General features: G+C 31.0%; 2 protein-coding genes across 2 annotated transcripts; one reads left to right on the top strand and one right to left on the bottom strand.

Moving 5' to 3' along the window:
- Positions 1-355: 355 nt before the first annotated feature.
- Positions 356-1,042, top strand: LOC112326998 (uncharacterized). Its single transcript, XM_024598119.1, has one exon. It carries the CDS (start codon positions 356-358, stop codon positions 1,040-1,042), a length of 687 nt encoding a protein of 228 aa, XP_024453887.1.
- Positions 1,043-8,571: 7,529 nt separating this feature from the next.
- LOC7471660 (trimethyltridecatetraene synthase) lies at positions 8,572-10,613 on the bottom strand. Its single transcript, XM_002303351.4, has 2 exons — positions 9,668-10,613; positions 8,572-9,552 (listed from the first exon to the last, which is right to left on the bottom strand). Exons 1-2 carry the CDS (start codon positions 10,565-10,567, stop codon positions 8,923-8,925), a joined length of 1,530 nt encoding a protein of 509 aa, XP_002303387.2. The 5' UTR covers positions 10,568-10,613; the 3' UTR covers positions 8,572-8,922.
- Positions 10,614-23,266: the final 12,653 nt, after the last annotated feature.

Genomic DNA, 23,266 nt, shown 5'->3' on the forward strand with positions numbered 1-23,266 from the left:
ACAAATTTGACCCCTTATTTGTATCAGGGAAACTTGCAGAGAATCTGCTCAAATCAAAACAGAGAATGTGTAGTTGAAAATCATGGCAAAGATTCTGCCATTAACACTATATTTGAAGCTGATTCCAAACTTGAATTCTGCAGCTGTATTCTGCAGCTGTATATTGTAATATCATAGTTTTAGCATTACCATTTATATGTTTCCTAAACTGACTTTCCCACTACTGTATATATAGCACACAATATTTATCAATGAAAAGTGTGGAGAATTATTCATTGAAATAGCAGCCGTATCTAGTTTTTATAAGGTATCAGGGCAATCAATTTCTAACGAACCACTGATCCAAAACACCACAATGTTATCATCCTCCGATCTAAACCCAAACTTCACCCTCAATACCCAACCCTCTTCTACAATAGACAAACCAATCATTGCTTTCAATATCACAGCACAAATTAATGAAAAATTAACCCCCTCCACCTTTCCTCAATGGCATGCTCAATTTGAAGCTCTCCTTATTGGTTATGATTTACTCGACTATGTCGAAGGCACACTTTTGTGTCCCTCCTCCTCTGGCACTACCACTGATGAGCTCTGCAAGCTCTATTGGGTCCGACAGGACAAACTTATCCTGAGTGTCATTCTAGCCTCCACATCACCTTCAATCACACCACTCATTGCTACGGCAAAGACATCTCATGAAGCTTGGAAAAAGCTAAAAAATCTATATGCTAGCCGATCAAGAACTCGTGCTATGCAGTTAAAGGAGGAACTCACTTTAATCCAGCGTGGACATCGGTCAATCACAGAATACCTCCACGCTGTGAAGACCCTAGCTGATGAAATAGCCATTATTGATCACTTAATTTCAGATGATGACCTAACATTTTATGTATTGAATGGTTTAGGTTCAGAATTTCAGGAGATTGTAGCGCCTATTCGAGCCCGAGAATCACCACTGGCATTTGAGGAGCTGCATGAACTGCTGGTGGGACACAAGGCATACCTGAGGCGCTTGAAACAACAACACAACAACTGGTAGCTTCCGCCAACTACACAAAGACAAAGCATTCTATGTATAGAGGGATTCAATAGTGGTCCCTCAAACCAAACGACAACCCCCGAGGGTCTCAAGGTCCCAGTACCGGCAGAAACTTCAGTGGAGCCCAACGTGATGGACGTCATTTCAATAATAATTCTGACAGACCCAACAATTTCAATATGCACTATCAGCCCAAATGCCAAATCCGTGACCAATTTGGCCACATTGCAAAGTCTTGTCCTCAGTTTCATCCACAAAATGTCTCTATCAATTGTGCTACAACCTCTACTGGGAAGAACAACAATTGGTTATTGATTTGGCCGCTTCACATAATATCACGGGTGATCTTTCTAATTTATCTGTCCATTCCGAATATGATGGAACTGATGAAATAATACTCGGTGATGGTTCGGGTTTAGCAGTCTCACATATTGGCTCTTTGAATTTACAATCTACCCATCAAAACTTTATACTCCGTGATACCCTTTATGTTCCAAATCTTCGTAAAAATTTAATATTTGTTCATCATTTCACCAAACAAAATAATGTTTTTGTTGAACTTCATCCTTTTTATTTTTTTGTGAAGGGCGAGATCACGAGGGCGATTCTACTAAAAGGAGCATGTAACAATGGCATCTATATCTTTCCGGATTCAATGGTGACACCCCCAAAAGGTTGCTAATGTGCATGAACGGACTTCCATTGATGGATGACATAAGCGTCTTGGGCATCCTTCCCTTAAAATTGTCCATCATCTTGTTAAGAATTTTTCTCTTCCTATTTCATCGCAAAAACATTTTTCATATTTATGTCATTCATGTTCCATTAATAAAACACATCAACAACCCTTTCGTGGCACCAGTCTTCAAAGCCATGAACCTCTTGAACTTATTTACACAGATGTGTGGGGTCCAGCTAGCTATACTGGAATTGATGGATCACAATACTACCTTATTTTTATGGATCACTATATAAAATACATTTGGTTTTATCCAATGGCAACTAAATCCGGTGTTTCTAATATTTTTTCATATTTCAAAAAGTTTGTTGAAACCCGCTTTTAAAAACTGATCAAAACACTCTACTCCGACAATGGAGGTGAGTTTATTGCCTTAAAATCTTATTTCTTACATCATGGCATAACCCATTATACTACTGCTCCATACACCCACCAACAAAATGGCATTTCAGAACGTCATCACTGTCACATCGTGGAAACGAGCCTTACACTACTTCAAGATGCAAATCTTGACTTCTCGTACTGGCCCTATGCTTTTCAAACAGCTTCTTACCTCATAAACCGACAACCCACACCACTCCTACAACACAAATCCCCTTTTGAAGCCCTTTTTGGCCAAACCCCAAGTTATTTAAAATTTAAAAAATTTGGATGCATTTGTTATCCCCTCACACGACCCTATAATTCAAATAAAATGCAACCAAAATCCAAAGCATGCATTTTTCTTGGTTATTCATCAACTCAAAATGCCTACAAATGTTTTGACCCTCATTTACGAAATTTTTTTATCTCTCACCATATGTTGTTTGATGAAAATCAACATCACTGCACCTCATCACAACTCTTGTCTTCCATGTCCAACCTGGTCAGTCAAGCCAATCACCAAGTCATTCCCCTTTATTTGGTCCCCCGCAGATCGTTGTGCCATCATCAATGGTCTCCACAACACAAGCCTCATCATTGCCTCTAGAAGGCTCCCTTGTCATTGTTGTATCCTCCCTGGGTAATTTCAGCACTCATGTGTCCTCTTTAAATTTGGAACCACATTCTCCTATTCAACCTACTGATCTGCACATTAGTTCAACTCCTCCTCTCCCAAATTCCATTGTTTCCAATCTTATCCCATCCATCAATCCTCCTCATCGCACACACACCATGACCACACGCTCGATGAACCAACTCTTCAAACCTAAACAAATTCACAGTGTCCAAACACCCTCTTCCCCAGACCATAGAACGAACCTGTGTGAGCCAAGCCATTACTCAACCTCACTGGCGTGAGGCTATGTCAAATGAACTCACTACCCTAATGAAACATGGAACATGGGATTTAGTGCCATTACCTTCCAACTGTGCACCCGTGGGTTGCAAGTGGATCTTTCAGGTAAAAAGGAATGCAGATGGCTCTGTCAATAGATTCAAAGTCCGCCTAGTTGCTAAAGGTTTCCATCAACGTCCAGGGGTTGACTATAAGGAAACGTTCAGCCCTGTAGTAAAACCAGCAACTATAAGAGTTGTATTATCTGTTGTAGTCATGAGTGGATGGGACTTACGTCAAATGGATGTCAACAATGCCTTTCTTAATGATGCATTAACTGAAATTGTTTTCATGATGCAGCCTCCGGGGTTCAGAGATTTGTCCAAATCTAACCATGTTTGAAGGTTGAACAAGGTCATTTATGGCCTTAAACAAGCACCTAGAGCTTGGTACACAACACTCAAAACTGCTATCCTTCAGATAGGATTTCACAACTCTAAGGCAAACTCTTCTCTATTCATTTACAGCAATGGCTCCAATCTCTGCTACTTACTGGTTTATGTTGATGATCTTGTCATAACAGGGAATAATCCAACTCTTGTGACCATTTTCATTCAGCAGCTAGGAGACATGTTTTCTCTCAAGGACATGGGCTCTCTTCACTTCTTCTTGGGTGTTGAGGTAATTCCTACTAGGGCAGACTTATTCCTCACACAACACAAATATGTTCGTGAGCTTCTAGCTAATACCAACATGAGTGGTGCAAAAGACATCTCCACGTCTCTGTCCACAACACAGTCACTTCAACTGGTTGATGGCATCGTTGCTGCGGACAGCATAAAATTTCGTCGAATTATGGACGGCCTTCAATATCTCTCTTTGACACAACCAGATATATCATTCGTTGTCAACAAACTCTCTCAATTTATGCACGAGCCTATTGCAACTCACTGGACACAACCAAACGGCTTCTGCAATACTTAAAACAAACCATTTTCTATAGTGTTCAGATTCACAAAGCTGGACCTTTAGTTTTAAAAACATACTCTGATGCTGATTAGGCTGGGAATGTGGATGGTCGCACGTTGACGTCTGCATACATCAGTTTTTTAGGAACTAATCCCATTTTGTAGACATCCAAGAAACAAAGAGTAGTTGCACGATCCACAACGGAGGCTGAATACCGAGCACTGGCCAATGCGGCCTTAGAAACAATGTGGTTGTCCACTCTTTTCAAAGAACTGACATTTCCAATCCAAGAATCTCCTTTGCTGCTATGTGACAATTTTGGAGCCACACACCTCAACTTCTATCCAGTAAACCACTCGCGCATGAAACATATTCAAATTGATCTTCACTTTGTGTGTGATTTAGTGCAACAAGGAAGTCTTCAGGTCAGACATGTACACACACAAGACAAACTAGCTGATTTGTTAACTAAGTTACTGTCCAAACAACGAACGACTGTGTTACGTAACAAGATTGGTTTTGCGGATGGAAGCTCAATCTTGCGGGGGCGTATCAGGGAAACTTGCAAAGAATCTGCTCAAATCAAAACAAAGAATATGTAACAAAAAAAAAAGATTCTGCCATTCACGTTATATTTAGAGCTGATTCCAAACTTGAATTCTGCAGCTGTATATTGTAGAAGCATAGTTTTAGCATTACCATTTATATGTTTCCTAAACTAACTTTCCTACTACTGTATATATAGCACACAATATTTATCAATGAAAAGTGTGGAGAATTATTCATTGAAACAGTAGCTGTGTCTAGTTTTTTTAATTTGTTCATAAAATTTTGGTTTTTCTTTTTCATCTATGATTTCCCAATAATTTCACAAGAATAAATTCCATTGTTTATAGGCTTAAAAACTCTTTAATAAAATAGTCCATCATTTTTATTTTTATTAGTTTTCTAATGTAAAGTATAGGGTTTTGTAACCTCTCCAACAATCTTTTCATTAGGTAGGATTTTATTAGTCTAAGCATTTATTTGTTGAGGAGAAACAGATACAATTCAGAGTTGATCAATCATAAAAAGAAAAATTCTAATTCATTTTGATTAAAACCCTTTCATATTAATCCATTTATTTTTCTTGAATATATAGAAATGTTTTGATTCCAAAGCCAAAGATTATAATTTTTGACCGAGCAATTAAAAAGATTCTAGAGTGTATTCGGGTTTAGGTATTGTTCGTCTACTAATTTTAGTATCAAGCACTTCTCAGTAAGATCTAATATGACTAGATTTACAAGTAAGCATGTCTTGTAAATATAAGAAATGTCAAATCCCTCTAGATCCCAAACCTCTATTTCTTCTATGTGTTGTCCCCGTTGTTAGTCCTTTCCTCTAAGAAGTTATGTAACATGGGCAAAATACCCATTACAACATTCATGTATTTTATCTAACTTGATGAATTAATTTTAAGATATTAGGCTTTCCTATTATAATAGGCTGCTTAAAGGATCTCACATTCTTCCATCAAAAATTCTATTTTTTTCCGGGCATTCAAGTTCAAATACCTACGGATTTGCTGTTTACTTACCTACTTCATAAAATTCAGAAAATACTAGTTTTCTCGAAGCCTATTATTCATATCTCTCATCAAAAGGTGTTACACGATAATGTATATATAGCAGACTTTCTGCTAACCCAAGTAAGTATTGAAATATTCTTCCTACATTCATTCATGAAGGAAGTCCTAATAGGTTGAAGACCTTATCAATAGATCCTCCATCTTGCAAATAAGGCATATCTTGGTAGTTTTAAACAAGTTTCTTTTGAAGTTGATACCTGAATTGTACAAATAGAATAACATATTTATATAGAATGTTAATAAGGCTTCTTTGTGATCGATGATCATAAAAATGACTAGGAAAATGAATGAAATTTTGGAATCTTTACCAATTTGATCTTGTTTCCCTAAAAACAAACATACATTAACATTTGAAAGAAGTATGTGTCCGGATAGCTCAAAGCGCTCTTAATCTTTCAATTAAAAAACAATGTCGGTGAAGGCATGTTAGTACACTATTTCATGGTGAGGGTGAGGATTATAACTTCCAATGCATTTCCCATTTATCACCCATGACAGAACTTTGCCTATTTGTTTTTCCAAGATCGATGAATTAAATGATATTTTTATTCCAATTTTTACCTCTTTTTCTCCCATTGAATCAAACTTTTCCTATTAGTATCATTGATACAAGTTAGATCCTAGATGTGGAAATATATAAGATAACATTTTTCATCGAAAGATATGATATTCTCGCAAATACAATACTTAAAAGAATTAACTAAATTTGTTCGATGTAAAGGCAATCCAGAAAGTCATATAAGTGGAGAAATAACCTATAAAAATATGGGCTAATTAAACCAATCTTGATTGCACATTGAAAAGAGCTACCAGTTTATCTCTCCATCAAATCAAATTAGCCCAAAATATGTGTTCATAAGCCCATGCTAAAGTTTCAATCAATTCTTGCCAATATATGTGCCAAGAAATTAAAACATAAATCTAGTTTTTCAAAAATGTCTAAATATGAACCAATATATGTGCCAATAATCTCTTAACTATTCCATTAAATAAGTAGAAGATTTATTAAATTATGAAACGTTACCTTACCATAGTATTATGTGCTTCCAATGACAATAAATAAATAACTCATCCAATGATATTTAACATTTAGAAAACCACCAAATAAAATGTGTCTCAAGTTGAAAAATCATAAGTATTGCCTTGTCCTAAACCATGACAAAGAAAACTATAACCAAAATCCTTTTTATCTAGCATTAAATTAGAACCACACACATCTAAAACATCTTTTACTAAAATTAATGTAGTTGTATGTAAACCTAGAGAAATAACATGGTGAACCAAGAAGTCTCTAGACCCTATTGTTAAGAATAATGAATTACTATTTTCATTAATAGCATTTAACTAGTAAAACAAGAAGGTTGGATTATTCCTTGAAGATAAAAATACATCGAACTTATATGCAGTTTTTCATAAGCTGATTGTATCCATTAGGTAAATGAGTTCAATCAAGATTTGTTTCTTCGAAATATCGAAAATAAGAATGACATTATAATAAATATAACATCCCAAAATATGGAATCTTAAAAAAAGGCTAGGCCAACTTAAATAGAATATAATAGTTTCTTTATGGTCTAGCATTCTTGCTAATACACTATCCTTATTATGTTCTATTGAATAAGAAATTTAGTTCTATAAGCAAAAACTCTTATTATAATGAATTCTGTGAAGTATTGATGATGAGTATATAATGCAACTTGAGTAGTCTCGTTTTATAAATGCATAAGCAAGTAGCTAGTATATGTGTTAGGCTACTAAAGAAGTAATAACCTCTTAAAAAGTTAGAGAAATATCTAATTAAAAATGAAGTGAATTATTGATTATGTCATAAAGACCTTTATGTCCACTTTCTAGTTTTTATAATTTTGCTTTAAAGGAAAATATATAAAAAAAATGTTTACTACGAAAAACTAATTTTTATAAAATCAGATAAAAGATTTATTTTTCTAGTTTTTCTAACATGTTTGGCCTTTAATTTTAAAGACCAACTACTTAACTTCAACTTTTAAGAGTGAGAAGTGATTTTTATAAAACTTTAAAGGTATATTAGATTTTACTTAAAAAAAACATAAAAATATGTTTGGTCTTTTTTTTTTAGATCAAAGACTACTTATTTTATTTGAAAGAAAAAAAATGACTATTAAAGTTATCTAACTTCAATCATTTTTATTTTTATACATAGTAATTAGCTAATATTTAACTATATAGTTAATAACCTTAATTATTTTAAAATTAAATAAATTTAATTATTTTATTTTAACTATATTATATTTGAGCTTATATGGATATTAATTAAATTATTTAGTAGTTCTATATACTAAAAAACTATGTAATGTTTTTATTATTGTTTCTTTTTTACTTATATCTTTTGTGTTATTTGTGTGTTGAAAAAATAATTCATTTCTTAATAAATTCATTTAGTTTTTTCTTAAAAAAATATTTAATTTAAGTGATGGTTTAATTATTTCCCCTTTCCTTTGATCTTTATATTAGCTTTTTATATTTATTTTTTTTAATTTCAGTTTTCAATATTTAATTAATTTTAAATTGAATTTTCATGAAATTATTATAATCTCAAACAAACATCATGATATTTAGTTATTGCTCAGTTTTATAATTAAATACAAAATAATTTTAAAAAATGGTTATTAAATTCGATAAAGTCCATGAGCTGGGTTATGGGTTTGGTATATTAAGTAGTAGAGTCCGGGTCGAATTAATATGTTATCATACCTATATTAAAATAAATAAATATATATATATATATATATATCATTTAGAAACTATCATTAAAGTCAAACCATATTTTATTTAGATTGTTTTGAACTTATCAAATTGATTGATAATATTAAAATAATTTTTATATAATTTAATTTAAAATTTCAAACTAAAAAAGAATTTGCCTCAGAAGAATTTTAACTGATACCAAAAAGTCGATAATAAGTAACATGCTTTTATTTGAATTACAAAAACAACACCTTAAAAGTAAATTTCCAACGAAGTTGTGGACACAATGACTTCGTCATAATACAAGCATTACAGAGCTCCAAATATATTACTTTAGTGTGGTTTTAACAATGCATTTGTGGGTGCTTTTTTCAAAACGTTTTGAAGATAAATGTCTTTTTTTATATATTTTTTTATTTTCAATGCGAAAGGCATTGAAAGATATATAAAAAACGACATCATTTTTTTTAATAGAAAACCACTAATTAATAAAACACCCAACAAACACAATATCAAAAACATACTTCCTACAAATGCGGTCCGTAGGATAATCATCATCACATAGAGTACATGTGAGCTGGAAGTCTGGGTTCAAGTTCCGCAACAAGAGCGATTTGCTTAGGAGTGGAAAGGCCAAAAATCTCCTGCATGTTCAACTCCTCCGTTTTCATATCACCAGGCAACTTCCATTTAAACCCGTGCAGAAGATTTGCCACACTTGCTTGAATCACCTTGAGTCCTAGACTGTACCCAACACACATCCTCCTCCCAGCTCCAAATGGCAACAGCTCGAAATTGTGACCCTTGACATCAATCGACTTGCCAATGAACCTCTCTGGGCAAAATTCGTGTGGCTTCTCCCATATGCTTGCATCCCTTCCAATGGTCCATACATTTACCATGACTCGGGTGCCTTTGGGAATGTCATAGCCACCAAGTTGGATGTCTTCCCGAGCAAGTCTCGGCACTAGGAAGGGTGACACGGGATGCAAACGCATGGTCTCCTTGCAAATTGCGTTGATAAATGGCAAGTTAACAATGTCTTTCTCTTCAATCCACCTATCTCTTCCAATCACTCGATCTAGCTCTTCGTTTGCCCTCTTGAAATACTCCGGCTTTTTCAAGAGCTCGGCCATGGCCCATTCTGTTGTCACCGCAGAACTCTCAGTCCCACCTGCGATCAAATCCTGCCGAAAAGGAAGTGGAAAAAAATATTCACGAATTCATAGCATTTAAACTAATTTGAGCGTGTGTAATCAATTCGGAACTGTTCACATGTTGATTGAAATGAATAGAACATACCATTGTAAATGCCTTGACTGCAGTCCTGTCGAGCTGGACTTCAAGATTAGGATCATCAGAAAGCTGCAACAGGATATCCATCATGTCCTGAGGCACATAGTCCTTGACTCCTTTTCTCCTCTGCTGATGCTCATTCAATGTATACTCAAGAAACCCATCAAACAACTGGCCAACGGCCTTCATTCTCTTAATATAGCCTTGCAAATCCAAGAAGGCGAGCCACGGAATTGAGTCTCCGATATCTAACACCCCATTAAGCAAGAAAAGCTCATCAATCATTTCCTTGAACTCCTTTGGCGACATGTACTGCTTTTGGTTCCCAGTTTTAACTGTGTAGTTCTTTCCCAACACCAGGCGACTAATCACACTGAGACTCAAATCTGAAAATTCATCTCTTGCATTGATGGGCTTGCCAGCTGACACGAATAGCTTTCTTAGGAGAGCATGCAACTCTTGTACGCGGACAGTCTCAAATTGGTCTAGACGTTTGGGACTAAAAATTTCCATGAGGCAAATCTTACGTGCTTGTCGCCAATACGGTCCGTATTGTGACCACGTAATGTTTGAGTAGTTATACGTGGTGTATTTTCCCGCAGCAATTTTGGGACGATCAGCCAGTTTGACATCATTGGTTTTGAGAACCGCTTCGGCCATTTCTACAGAAGAGCCCACAACAACTGGAAATGAACCAAACTTGAGCTGCATAATTGGCCCGTACTTCTGGACAAGGGCGTGCATGTTTCTGTGTGGGAGCGGCCCTGTAAGGAGGTTCAAGTTTCCAATTATAGGCCACGGTTTGGGGCCTGGTGGCAGGTTGAGTTTGGGACGGGTAAGGTGGCGGAAGAGGGTTATCACGGCTACGGTAGCAAGCAAAAGGGCAGCAAAAGTAGAAAGCTCCATTTTGACAGTGGTAAGGGTGATTTGTGTGGAAGCTGTGATCCAAGCAGAAGAGGTGATGAGTCTTTTTATAGGACACACCTTTTGTATTGTTGGAATATGCAGGGGAATTAATGATTTGAATTATTGGTAAGAAATACAAATGTTAACACAACTAACAGTCAAGTAGTCAACTATCTCTCTTGCTCTCAATCGCTGCCCTCTAAATCCAACCTTTGTGTTTTCTTTTTGTTTTTGTTTTTTCTTTAAAAAAGAAAAAAAAAAGTTGCTGCTGCATTTAGTGATGTAAGAGGAATCTAATAACACATCAATAGCATAGAAAACACAAGAATTTTTTTAAAAAAAAAATATTACAAATATAAACTTTAAATTTATAATTTTATTCTATGAAATGTAAATATTTGATGGTGATTTTTTTAAGAGGTTTACATAACCTTTAAATAGATCGAAAAACTTTACCCCTACTAAAAAATAACTAGAAATCCAAAAATAAAAAAAAGGAAGTAAAACATAAATCTGAAAAAACATAGAAAAAATAACAAAATTGGCTCAAACTAGAGCATGACCAGGCCGGAAACATTATTCCAAAAGGTCCAACAGTCCAATCAGCATAGTCAAAGTACAATCTCACCTAAAAATTTAAGCAGTTAAATGAGGTCCCAAGATGATTTATATTATTCTCTAACATATCTACTCAAGTGAAAGCTATTAATTAGAAGAGATAATGAGGGTGCTTTGATTTGAACTTGTGATTATTTGATCATCAAGGCTCTAATATCATGCCAATTAATCATTTGATATAAAAGCTTAAGCTGTTAGGTGAGATTCGAAGATATAATTTATATTATTCTCTAATAAGCAACATAGTGGTTATCAACAAGAAAATTGCCTATAAAATCATTAGTAAAAAATTTGAATTCAATTCAATTATCAAATCTTCTGTTATCGTAGTTTTAAGTTGCTAACTTGGCCTAACGTGACCAAACCTTCTCTAAGACTTAAACATGTTCCACTAGTTCATAAATGCATTTGTTATGCCAACCACGTAATCTATCCTAGTCAGATACCCATCTAGGAGTGTCAGATTCTCATTTAGATGCTCAAAACCTTCAATTTCTATAATTTCTGGAAGCTTATCTACATCATTTAGATTTCTATGGCAGAGAAAAAGACATGATATTGTTGGTGGGTTCTGTGCCATTGGCCGTGCTTTTTATCCCTTAGATTCTTTAAGGCCTGTTTGGGGTAGCGGTTGCGGTTCAAAGTGTTTTTCGCTTAGAAATATATCAAAATAATTTTTTTCATTTTTAAAAATCATTATTGATATTCAAAACGATATGAAAACATTAAAAATATATTTTTAATAAAAAAAATAAAAATTTAAAAAACATGGTTTGCACTGCGTTCCTAAACAGAGCCTTAATAATTAGATTTCTCATACTTTGTTTTTTGTATTATTATACAACATCAGTGTCACACAATTATACACACCGTTTAACTCAGTATTGTTTGTTTACTTTTATTATTTCGAATTTCACCCTTATATTACCATGTTATATGCATTCACTAATTTGATTCCTAATTTTTTATCCTTATTTGTTTTTTTTTAATCCATTTCAATCTCTAATTCATTATTTTAGAAGTCATGTCTGGGTTTCCGTGGCGCATGCCTGTGCTACCAGTTAGAAACAGGGCCACTGGCACGCCTACACTGCATGGTTCGAATCTCTCTTCTTTTTTTTCAAATAATTTTTTTATTTAATTAGATATTTATTACTCTTTTATTTCCCTTATTTTTACACAACTTCTCTCTCCACTTTTTTTATTATTATTTTTACAATTCATAAAGAAGACTCTAAAGAAATATTTCATTATTTATTAATTTTATATATGATTCGCATTCGTACTGCATGTTGCATATACAAACTCAAATTAATTGATTAAATAATGAGATTTTTTATTTGATATTAAATTAATTCAAATAAAATAATACATTGCTAACTCCAAAGTTGATAGATTATATTAACGAAAAGATATGTTCATCTATGACCATTTTATGATTAAATAATTCAATAATTAATTAACCTATTATATGTCTGTAGACAGAGATGCGCTTCATCAAGCCAAGTACTTTTATTACGTCACAAGCCATAAGCTAATTATCTCCAATATTATATTTCACCCAGCGGTATTTAATAAATAACTAAGCACACAATATTTCTTATAAAGAGTAAAAATAAAAGTGAACAAGTTGCAATCGGGTTTTTGATCGGGTCTTATTGGGTTAACCGGATCATCAGGTCACATCGAGCTTTTTCTTCTCCTGTTTTTTCTTCAACCCGGCCCGGTTCCAGCCCCGGGTTGGCCGGGTCAACCGGATCACACCGGGCTTTTCATTCTCCTGCTTTTTCTTTAACCCGGCCCGGTTCCAGCCCCGGATCGATCGGGTCTCGGGTTGACCCGCTGGGCCGGTTTAAAACTATGGAACTTACTGAACTGATTTGTTCTTATGACTTGTTTTTGGAAGGAAATTTGGCAAAGCTTGATTAGCCAGAAAACATGAATTTCACTAAAATCCATTAAGCAGGTAGGTATGATCTGATAGAAGAATTAGATGTTCCATGTGGTCGATATGGCAGTCACTTTCAACCAGAAAGAAGTTCAGATTTTCAGTGCATAATGCCATTTACTTTTCAAGACTTTATAGCATACTGCCAAGAACTTGGTTGTTGAGGCAAAACTTGTAGCTCCACTACCTGTGAACAGAAGCATAGGCTGACTACACAGCCTTAGTATACTATTTATTTATTTTTTTAAAAAAATAATGATTTTATATTATTTTGATCTACTAATATCTAAAATAAATTTTAAAAAATATTATTTTAATATATTTTAAAATAAAAAACATTTTGAAAAATAATTACAACTATAACATCAAATGAACTCTAAAGAGAAGGATCAAACATAAAAAGGACATGCTTTTTCATAATATTATAAATTTTACTAGTTATTTACCCATTCGATACTATATGGTAGTTTTAAAAATGTATTTTTATTTAGTTTTTTTATAATTAAAATGGATATTTGTATAGAAAGTTGTGATTTAAATTTTTAATATATATATATATTATTAAGCGAATAATTTTTAATATACATGCAGTGTTTTTTTACCGAGACATTCTTAATTAGGAGCATTTTTTAACTAGAACTAAAAAAATTAAAATGCTTTTCTGTAAAACTTTTAACTTCAAATAAATAGAAATATATGTATATCTTCAATTTAAACTATATTTTCTTATTAATGTATTTTGTTACCAAAAACATGTTTTTCTTATAATAAGCATTGTTTTTTAAATAAAAATATTTATTATGATATGTAAAGCAAGTTTCAATAAAAAAATAATTAAAATCATGCCTTAATATTAAAGAGAAAAAGGAATGATTAGTCTGAGAAAATTTAGTAAAAGATTTGTAATAAAAAAAATATAAATTTTATTCTCACTTAGTATTCATGACAACAAAGTAAAAAAAATTGCATATTGGATTCATATATAATAATTAACTAAATGAATGCTAATATTATAAAAAAATTTGCTATTATATTATTTAAAAACAAAGCCAAAATTGAATGATTTTTAATGAAATAATATTTTAAATTATTTTATTGATAATGTCTTTTAATTAAGATTTAACAAAAATTCAAAAAACAACTAAAATATTAGCTAATAAGAGGTCAAGTGCCTCAGCATGTATCGGTCGACACACCTAGTCCAATACAAATATGTCTAGGCAGGAGTGAGTCTGCAAGGCCAGACCCACACACCTACCCTTAAATTCCCTCCCTTCTTTTGTTCAATAGGGTGATGATACGTGTTTGTCCTATTTAAAATAGAAAGAATCCTTTCTTCTTTTGTTTTTTTTTTTTAATTTAACGTGGGTGTTCAGGTCAGCTTGCGCGCACCTCGACTAATCCCACGGGCCCTGAAGTTAACGACCATGTAAGCCTCCAATAGTCATCATATGAGCAACCACAAGGCTTGAACCTAAAAGAGAGAATCCTTTCTTTGTTTAACAAGGTAGATGATGTGTGTCTGCTTTATTTGAAAAACACACACACACACACAAACACACACAAAGAAAGAGTTGTATACTGGTAAAGATTAAGACAATTAAAAATGGTTGAAAGGTCATGATTAAGATCAGAGATAATAAAAACTCATTTTCAATAATTGATTTTACCTTTAAAAACCTAAAATGATATCCTAATCACCTCAATAATTCATTCTTGGCCTCAAAATACCTTCAAGTCAATATAAACAAAACGTGAAATTAAACAAAAAAAATATCAAGCCCAGATTTACTTTTTTTTTTAACAAGATACAAGTTGAAAAATACCTTAATGATACTTTTTTCATCAAGAGAAATCAATTGATATAAAGATTGGCTTTTTGGTTATCAAAATATGGTTAACCGACCACTTTCTCTATTCTCCCTCATTTCTCGACAACTTTCTCTATTATCTCTAAAAAATAAGAGAGAAAATAAAGTTTAGGATCTAAACATGAAATCTTAAAACTAAAGGGACAAAAATGACTAAATTAAGAATTTTAGACATAATTTATTTTTTTTAACGTGAATTTGAAGAAAAAAGCCCTTTGTCTTTTTTTGTTGTTGTTATTTTGGTGCTTCTTCTTCTAATTGTTTTTAATATTAAAAATTTAAATCTTATTTAATAAAATTAGCCTTTAATTTAATTATGAAATTTCATCAAAAACCTTGAATTATCAAGAAGATGCAAAGAGAAGGAAATATCAAAACATCACATGGCAGGATGAAACTGAAATAAAAATTAAAATTCAATGACTAAAATAAAAAAAAAAACTTTCAATGTTGATTGAACAATTTTGTCTACAGTAAAAGCAGAAAGGAAACACAATAAGAATTAATATTTTCTATTAGATGTATTGTGTTATTTTAATTTTATTCAAATATGGAAAAATAACTTTATTTAAATATAGAAAAAAATTATCATAAAATTAAAATATACAAAATATAAATTCTTCTTGAATTTATCATTTTTATTTTCTCATTTTCGTATGCATCCTAAAGGTTTAATTTATAAGAATCCAAATGTAAATGTACTTACTATTTTGGGACTGACTTTTACAGTAAAAGATTCTAGACCGGAAACTAAGATTTTATTTGATAGTGTGATAGGTGTAATTAGAAAGATAATATATTTAAATATAGTGTTTCTTAAATCAATTTTTTTAAGAGTGATTAAAGAGTTATTTTATTTTTTTAAGAGTTGAAAATCTATGACCACCCTGATAATGATATAGAGCTGTCAAAAAACACATGAAAATAATACGCTAACAATATGAAATATGAAATATAATGAAATTAAGGATAAATAAAAGAATTGATGTTAACAAATTATTATAAAAAAACAATAAGACGTGGGTTTTTACCCTAGCACTAGATATATATTATTATTGATTGCTACAGTGAAATTATATTTTTGCTTTTTGATATATATATATATAAATTGGATGTCATTGAGTGGAAGGTAATTTGGTCTTTTTCAATGACTCATTGGTCATTAAAAGATTATCATGGGTATATGTGTTTTTTCTATTTTTTTAAACAGTAAAATGATTTATTTATCCTTATGATAAAAAAAATAGAATTGTAGACCAAGAGTTTTTCTGTCTTTTTATTTTTTTTAGAATATAGTAAAATCACACTTTTTCCCTGAGAAACAAAAAAAAATAAAACATATGTTTAAGGGTTTTTTTTTTTTCCTTTCACATAGGTTTTTTTGTTAATTCTAGATTCATTGAGGGTATTTTAGTCTTTTTATGTTAAATAATTAATTTTTATTCAGAAAAGCTAATGGCGTGTAATCTTCACATGCAAGTGCATGAGAGGCGCATGTGCTTTTTGGATGGTGTGTGTGACGCCTCTATGTAGCCAAACCTAGTCTTCTTTTATGTCGTTGAAAACATTATCATATCCTCTTCCTCTTGGTTCGACGTGTTATAGACACTAATGGGTGGTTTGGCATCGGTGTTCGTTTCTCTTTTTTTTTTCCTTCTTTTCTCTCTTACCCTAAAAAATACACGTTGGTCCTCTTTGAGTATTTCAATTTCAGTACTTATTTTTGTGATTTCTGGTTTTTGTATGTGGCCTTTTAATGAAAGTTTTGTTTGTTTTTAATTTAGTCTTTTAATTACAATTTGTTATAAATTATTTTTTCAATTTGCTCCTTATTCTTTTGATATTTATTTTTTTCTTGGCTCTTTTGTTAAAGTTTTATTGGTTTTTAATTTCATCTTTTAATCATAGTTTATGGTGTATTATTTTTTTCCAATTTAGCCCTCATTCTTTTGATTTTTTTTCCTTTGTTAAAGTTATTTTTCATTTCAATATAACCCTCCAACAAAAAAAAATTGGCTTCCCTTTAATTCATTTTTTATTTTGATTTTTACCATCATTCTTTTAATTATAATTTTTTACTTTAAATCCTATTGTGTAATTGATTTTTTTTTCTAATTCAATTCTTCTACATTTGATTTACTAGGGATTGAGCTTCATAGTTTTTTCACTTATAATGTTTCCAGTCTAATGACCTAGTTCATGAGTTTGAAAAGTAAATACAGGTCAACATTTTTTTTGGCTTATTTTTTTTTAATTTCACTGTTTGACATTATTTTTATTTTTTTAAGAAAGATTGGTTTTGTAGTTATTTTTTTTTTCCTATCATGTTATCCCGGTCTCATATGACTTAGGCTACAAGTTTTGCAACCCTTTTTTAAATAGATGTTTTTTTTTATTGTTTTGTATGTAATTAATTTATTTAATAAGTTATTCTGATTCATTTATAAAGTGTTTTTGTTTTGTATAGATGAACTTTATTTTTAAAAATAAAAATATTTATTTTTAGATAATATTTATAACATGTACAACCTTGCATAATATTTTTTTTCTTTTATTTTATTCAATCAATTTTGTTTTTAGTTATTGTTAATAACTTTTTTTTATTTTCTTTACATCAATGATTATTGATTTATTTAATTAACTGTTTGAATTAATTTTATGAGTTATACTGAGAATTTTTTATATAAAAAAATATATTGAAAAAACCGATATATCTAATTTTTTTATATATAGAAAATATATAACTCGATGTGAAATACAAATCAAAGAGCTAGCAATCATTCTATATACGAATACGATGACACATGCAACTAGTACGATTTTGTTCTTTCTATAATTGCAACTACATCGATAGATACCACGTTGTCATATGAAACACAGGTGGGGCTATATACCGACAAGTCAAAGAAATCATAGTTTAGCCATTGAAAGTTGGAATTTGTAAGTTGTCCGTACTCTGTATAAAATAGTTTAATCAATAATTAATTGTATACTGCCAAGAAGAAGGTTGTTGGGCATGCGTTGTTGGAAAACTTTGTTTAAAGAAAATGGCTAATGAGTGTATTTGAGTATAAATTAAAAGTGAGGTTCATTTTTTTTCGGTTTAAAATTTTATTGGAATTTAAGTTTTAATATAAGCTTTTTAATATTAAATATTAACATAATTTCAATAAATTATGAGTGAATGAGAAATTAATCTCATAGAATTTTTAATTGACATGTTTTAGTGAAAACTAAAATCTTTTAAAAGAACTTTATCCCATATAAAAATAAAATAAAACTTTTTTTATATTTATAAAGTAAGAAGTTGAGAAGTTAAAATCAAGCTAAAAAAACATTCATGCTTTTAGAGGGGAGAAGTATTAAGTAAAGTAGGCTTGAGACTTAAACTCACATACATATGTTGACTTAGGTTATGCTCGGGCTTTGGGTTTGATTTTGAGTTTATTGTAAAATAATATTTTGGATTGCAATAGATTATTTTTTGACAACTGAATATTGAAATTGGACTTGGTTTATGAAGAATTATTTTTTCTAACTCATTGTTTTGTCAAGTCCAGCCTATGAATGTTAGCACCTGAATAGTCTATTTCAAAAGCATTTTTGTAAATTTAAACAGTTTTTTAGCTCGAAAATTCAAATTTATAGCCAAAACATTTGGGTTAAATTCTTGATTTATGATGATTAATAAAAAGTTGATAATTATGAGAATTAATTCTAATTATTACCAGAATTAATTCTTTAACTTTCTAGCATTTAAAATCCACTTAAAGGGGGGGAGGGTGAAGGAAGAGTTTCCTACAAATTTTTTTAGATTTTTACAAGCTCTTAATCACCTCATTTTTAATGTTATTTTCTTTTTATATTTTGATTTTTTTTCTAAATCTAGAGCTTAGATTTACTTTGTTGAGAGATACTCTTTTTACTTTGCTTCAAATACCTTGTTTAGAAGTATATCTAAATTAAGATGGTGTTGTTGAAATCTTGGAAGGTTTATTGCAAACATCATTTACACCAAGAGATGAGCAATAAAGTCTTAAAGATAAATAATTAATCATAGACAATAACAAAAGCTTCACTATTTTAAAGTTCTTCAACAAGTATCTTTTTTTGAAAACTTAAATATATTATATGATTATTTTATATGCTGGCTTGTTTTGATATTATTGTAAGTTATATGCATGCATATCATAAATTATGTTTTTACATGCTTATATTAATAGCATAATATAACGGGTTTATCAATTGGGAGAGAATGTTAGTGTTACTTTGAATTTACTAAGTATAGATCCTAAAAGAAAGGTGAAGTGCTATAAAAGGTATTTTATCAATAGACGTGTATTTCATACTGAAGAGTGTGGTCAAGGTAGAAAGATATATAACAGTAAGGTCTGTGTTAAGGGATCAACTTCTAACGAGTTTGAAGTTGACTACTATAGCAAGTTAAAAGATGTCATTGAATTGCAATATCATAGCGAACAGAATATAGTCTTTTTATTCAAATGCTATTGGTATGATACCAATGACAGAGGTATCAGAGTAGATTTCTATCATGATTTGGTCAAAATTAATATAAAGGCTAGACTCCGCAATGTCAACAATGTCTTTGTTTTTGTCAAGTAATGCCAGCAAGTTTATTACACATATCCCTTCCTTAAAAAAAGATCGTTTAAGAGTTAATTGGTTATCTATAATAAAAACCAAACTCAGGGATTGTGTCTAGGTTGTTCAAGATAGAAATGATGAATTAATTATAGGAAATGATGTCTTTCAACTTGATGAGTTAGTTGATCCATATCGAGTTGCTTTATCTAATGACTTAAAAGAAAATTCAATTTTTTGCGTTGCCGAGAATACTTTGGTTGATGTTGACGTGGATGAGTTAAATGATGTTTTGAGAACTAGCAGACATACATAAGTCGATGAAGATGATGATAGTGATGAAATCAACGTAGAAGATTGTGATTGAGATGGCAAATTGAAGAAGAAGAAGAAGAAGAAGACAAATCTAATTAATTTGCACAACACGAATGTGTAATGCCATAAATTATAATGTAATATTTTTGGACAAAATTAACTTTAATGTAATGACAATGACGTTAATTTATTATGAAAGGACAAGGAAACATTAATTTTATGTGATTTTAATATTCTACACATAAATTGTGTTATTGTGTTATGTGTGTTGCTGTAATTTTAAGTATTTGCAGGATGGATAAATAAGGAATATAGATATAATCTGGCAATAGAAACTGTTGTACACCGATAGGAAAACCAATGGACTATAAAATACAAACAAATACACTGACGGATTAAGGTCGTTGGCATATTCCATAGAGCATTAGATTTGTTCACCTCCCAATTGCACTGTTCATAATGTTCAATATAGAGGGTATCACTGACAGATTAAGTCTGTCAGTATATTTCAGAAAGCATTGGAATTGTTCCTCTCTCAATCGTATTGTTCATTGTGTTCAATATAGAGGGTATCACCAATGGATTAGGTTCGTCCGTACATTCCAGAGAGCATTGGAATTGTTCCTCTCTCAATTTCATTGTTCATTACATATGGTATCATTGACAAAAATAGTTGGCAAGTTTCTGAAATTTTTTATTAAATTGATAACTTCAATTAGACTTTACAAACGAAGAAACTGACAAATATATTAAAATATTTATTTTTTAAATTTTTGACCGTAAAGACATCGGTAATATTTGGCGGGTTTTTGAAATTTTTTTATTAAATTGAAAATTTTGATTAAACTTTATAGATGGAGACACCGACAGAAAAATAAAAATATTAATTTTTAATTTTTAATTTTCTGATAGGAAAGATGTCGGTAATTATTTGGGTATACATACGGTATGATCGATGGATTGAGTCCGTCAATATATTCCGGAAAGCATTAGAACTATTCACGTCTACATAACATTGTTCACTGTTTTAATTCATATGGTAAAACCGACATATTAAGTCTGTCGGTATATTGCAGAGAGTAATGAGACTAATCACTTTTTTATGTCACTTTTAATCACTGTTGTTACATACAAATTTACCGATGAAATGAAAACTTATAGGTGATATTTGAAGGGGTTTTGAAATTTTTTTATAAAATTAAAAATTTTATTAGATGTTATAGACGGAAACACATATGGAAAAATTAAAAATATTAATATTTAATTTTTTATCGGTAAAACCATTGGTAAAAAAGCCCCAAATTAAAAGACCATAATCCCTCAAATCATAAAAGACATGATGGCTTTCATCTTCTCTCTTCCTATTCTTCTTCTTCTCTCTTCCTTTTCTGCAAATAAACACCAATGTCCCTCTCTTTCTTTATATTCTCCCTCTCCTTCTCTCCTCAACTCTTTCTTTTCTCTTCTCTTCTCCTCTACGCGTAAGTATTTCTTCTCCTCTCTACTTCTACTAACTTCTTTGTTTTTTTTTTGTTAATTAATATACTATTCGAATTTTTTTTTTCGCTTCTCAGTTTCAATCATAACGAAATCAAGGTAAGATTTTTCTTTTTTCTTCTTTTTTTGTGTTTTTTGTTTTTGCATTATTTTTTTTAATTTTTTTTTATTCTTAATAATTGTATGAATGTTGTTATTGGAATTTTTTTTTTAATATGAGAACAATTTGTTTTAATTTTAGTTGGATTTATTTGATCAATTTTGTTGTTCAAATTCAATTAAATCTATAGTATTGATTTTAATTATTATTAGTTAATAATATTCTATTAAAATTAATGAATTTAAAATATTCTTGGTTAATAATCATTGATTATTATATATTCATAATTATAAGTTCAATTTCAATAACAAGTTAAAGTTATAAATTTTGATTGATTTTTATATGATATACAATATAATATTATTATGATAATAATTTTATATATAACTTAATTATAGAAAAGAAGCTTTTCTATTTATAAAGTAAAATCCTAGTTAAAAAGTAGAGATTCAATAATTAGGTTTGCTTGATAATAAATTTATGTATTAATAAAAAAAATAAAAAAAACAATCTAAAAGCTAGGTTGAGTACAAGTTAAGTGAACTATTTGCTCAATGACAAGGAAACAAATTGAATAAAATCAGTTGGTTTGTGGCAGCCGAATTTAAATTGTCATGTATTTGCAAGTTTAAGAATTTGGGTAGTTTTCCATATAGGGAAGGTGTTGCTGAATTTTTTTTTAAAATAGAAATAGTATACGGTATCTTAATCCTTTAATTTATGTAGATACCTAGTTCTTCTAGCAGTGTTTCTGATAACCAAGAGTCATCAAGTGTCGACCAAAAACAAGCACCTTAGACACAGGCAACTACGCTCGACATGGGCTCAACAAGTACGATGTTGCAAGTCGAGGGGGGGTCCCTTCACAACGAGATCTATTTACCTGAAAGTACTAGGCTTAGTGGAAGAACGACATTTCAATGTAAGTTTGTTTTCCCTTCACAATGACATGTTAATAATTTTTGAAAAATTAATTTCAGTTAATGAAAGCAATTTCAAGTTTATAAACATTGAGGCTGCCAGAACCATAACATCATCGATGAAAATTCTATTGTTTCAATGAAGTCAAGTTTCCAAACATCCTAAATGGAAACTTATGATTGATGCATGGTTCGAAAGGTTTATGGTTAGTATTAAGTTAAATATTTTTTTATGTTAATTTGATTAGTTTATTATTAATTAATGAAAATTTTCTTTTACAAATTTTAACTCCAAGGAAAATTTTGAATGGGATAGAGCTGACTATGCTATTATAAGGAGAGGCTAAGAGAATCACGTTGCAACTAGGAAACATTCGTATCAAGATAATAAAAAATTTAATCCTTTTATTCAGTTTTATTTTTCATTTACTAATAGATAATTCATTTGTACCATATAGGTTGCGTGGTTTTTGGTATAAGACACAAAACAAAGCAAAAAAATATGCAAAAAAAAAAAGAGATTCTAGGGTGGAAGGAGCTAGCGGTTTGGAAGGATTTTAGACTGTTATACATCTCGAAGACCGTATGGGCAAAATATATTCAGCACATGATGTCCAAACATTTCATGTGACTATCACACTCAAGTGCGGAGAATTAGAACCAGCGTGTTCACGGTTTTGTTACCACGCACACCAGCGGGTCCGTTCTGTTCATTTCGTATGTGAAGCGGATGGTAAAATTCTTTTTTAATTACATCCATTTTTTTATTTGTTGTTTTTTATAAATATATTTAACTAACAACAATTTTCTCTTGCAGGCTACAGTTCT

Source organism: Populus trichocarpa, chromosome 3 (genome assembly GCF_000002775.5).
Source record: "Populus trichocarpa isolate Nisqually-1 chromosome 3, P.trichocarpa_v4.1, whole genome shotgun sequence".
Taxonomy (NCBI): Eukaryota; Viridiplantae; Streptophyta; class Magnoliopsida; order Malpighiales; family Salicaceae; genus Populus; species Populus trichocarpa.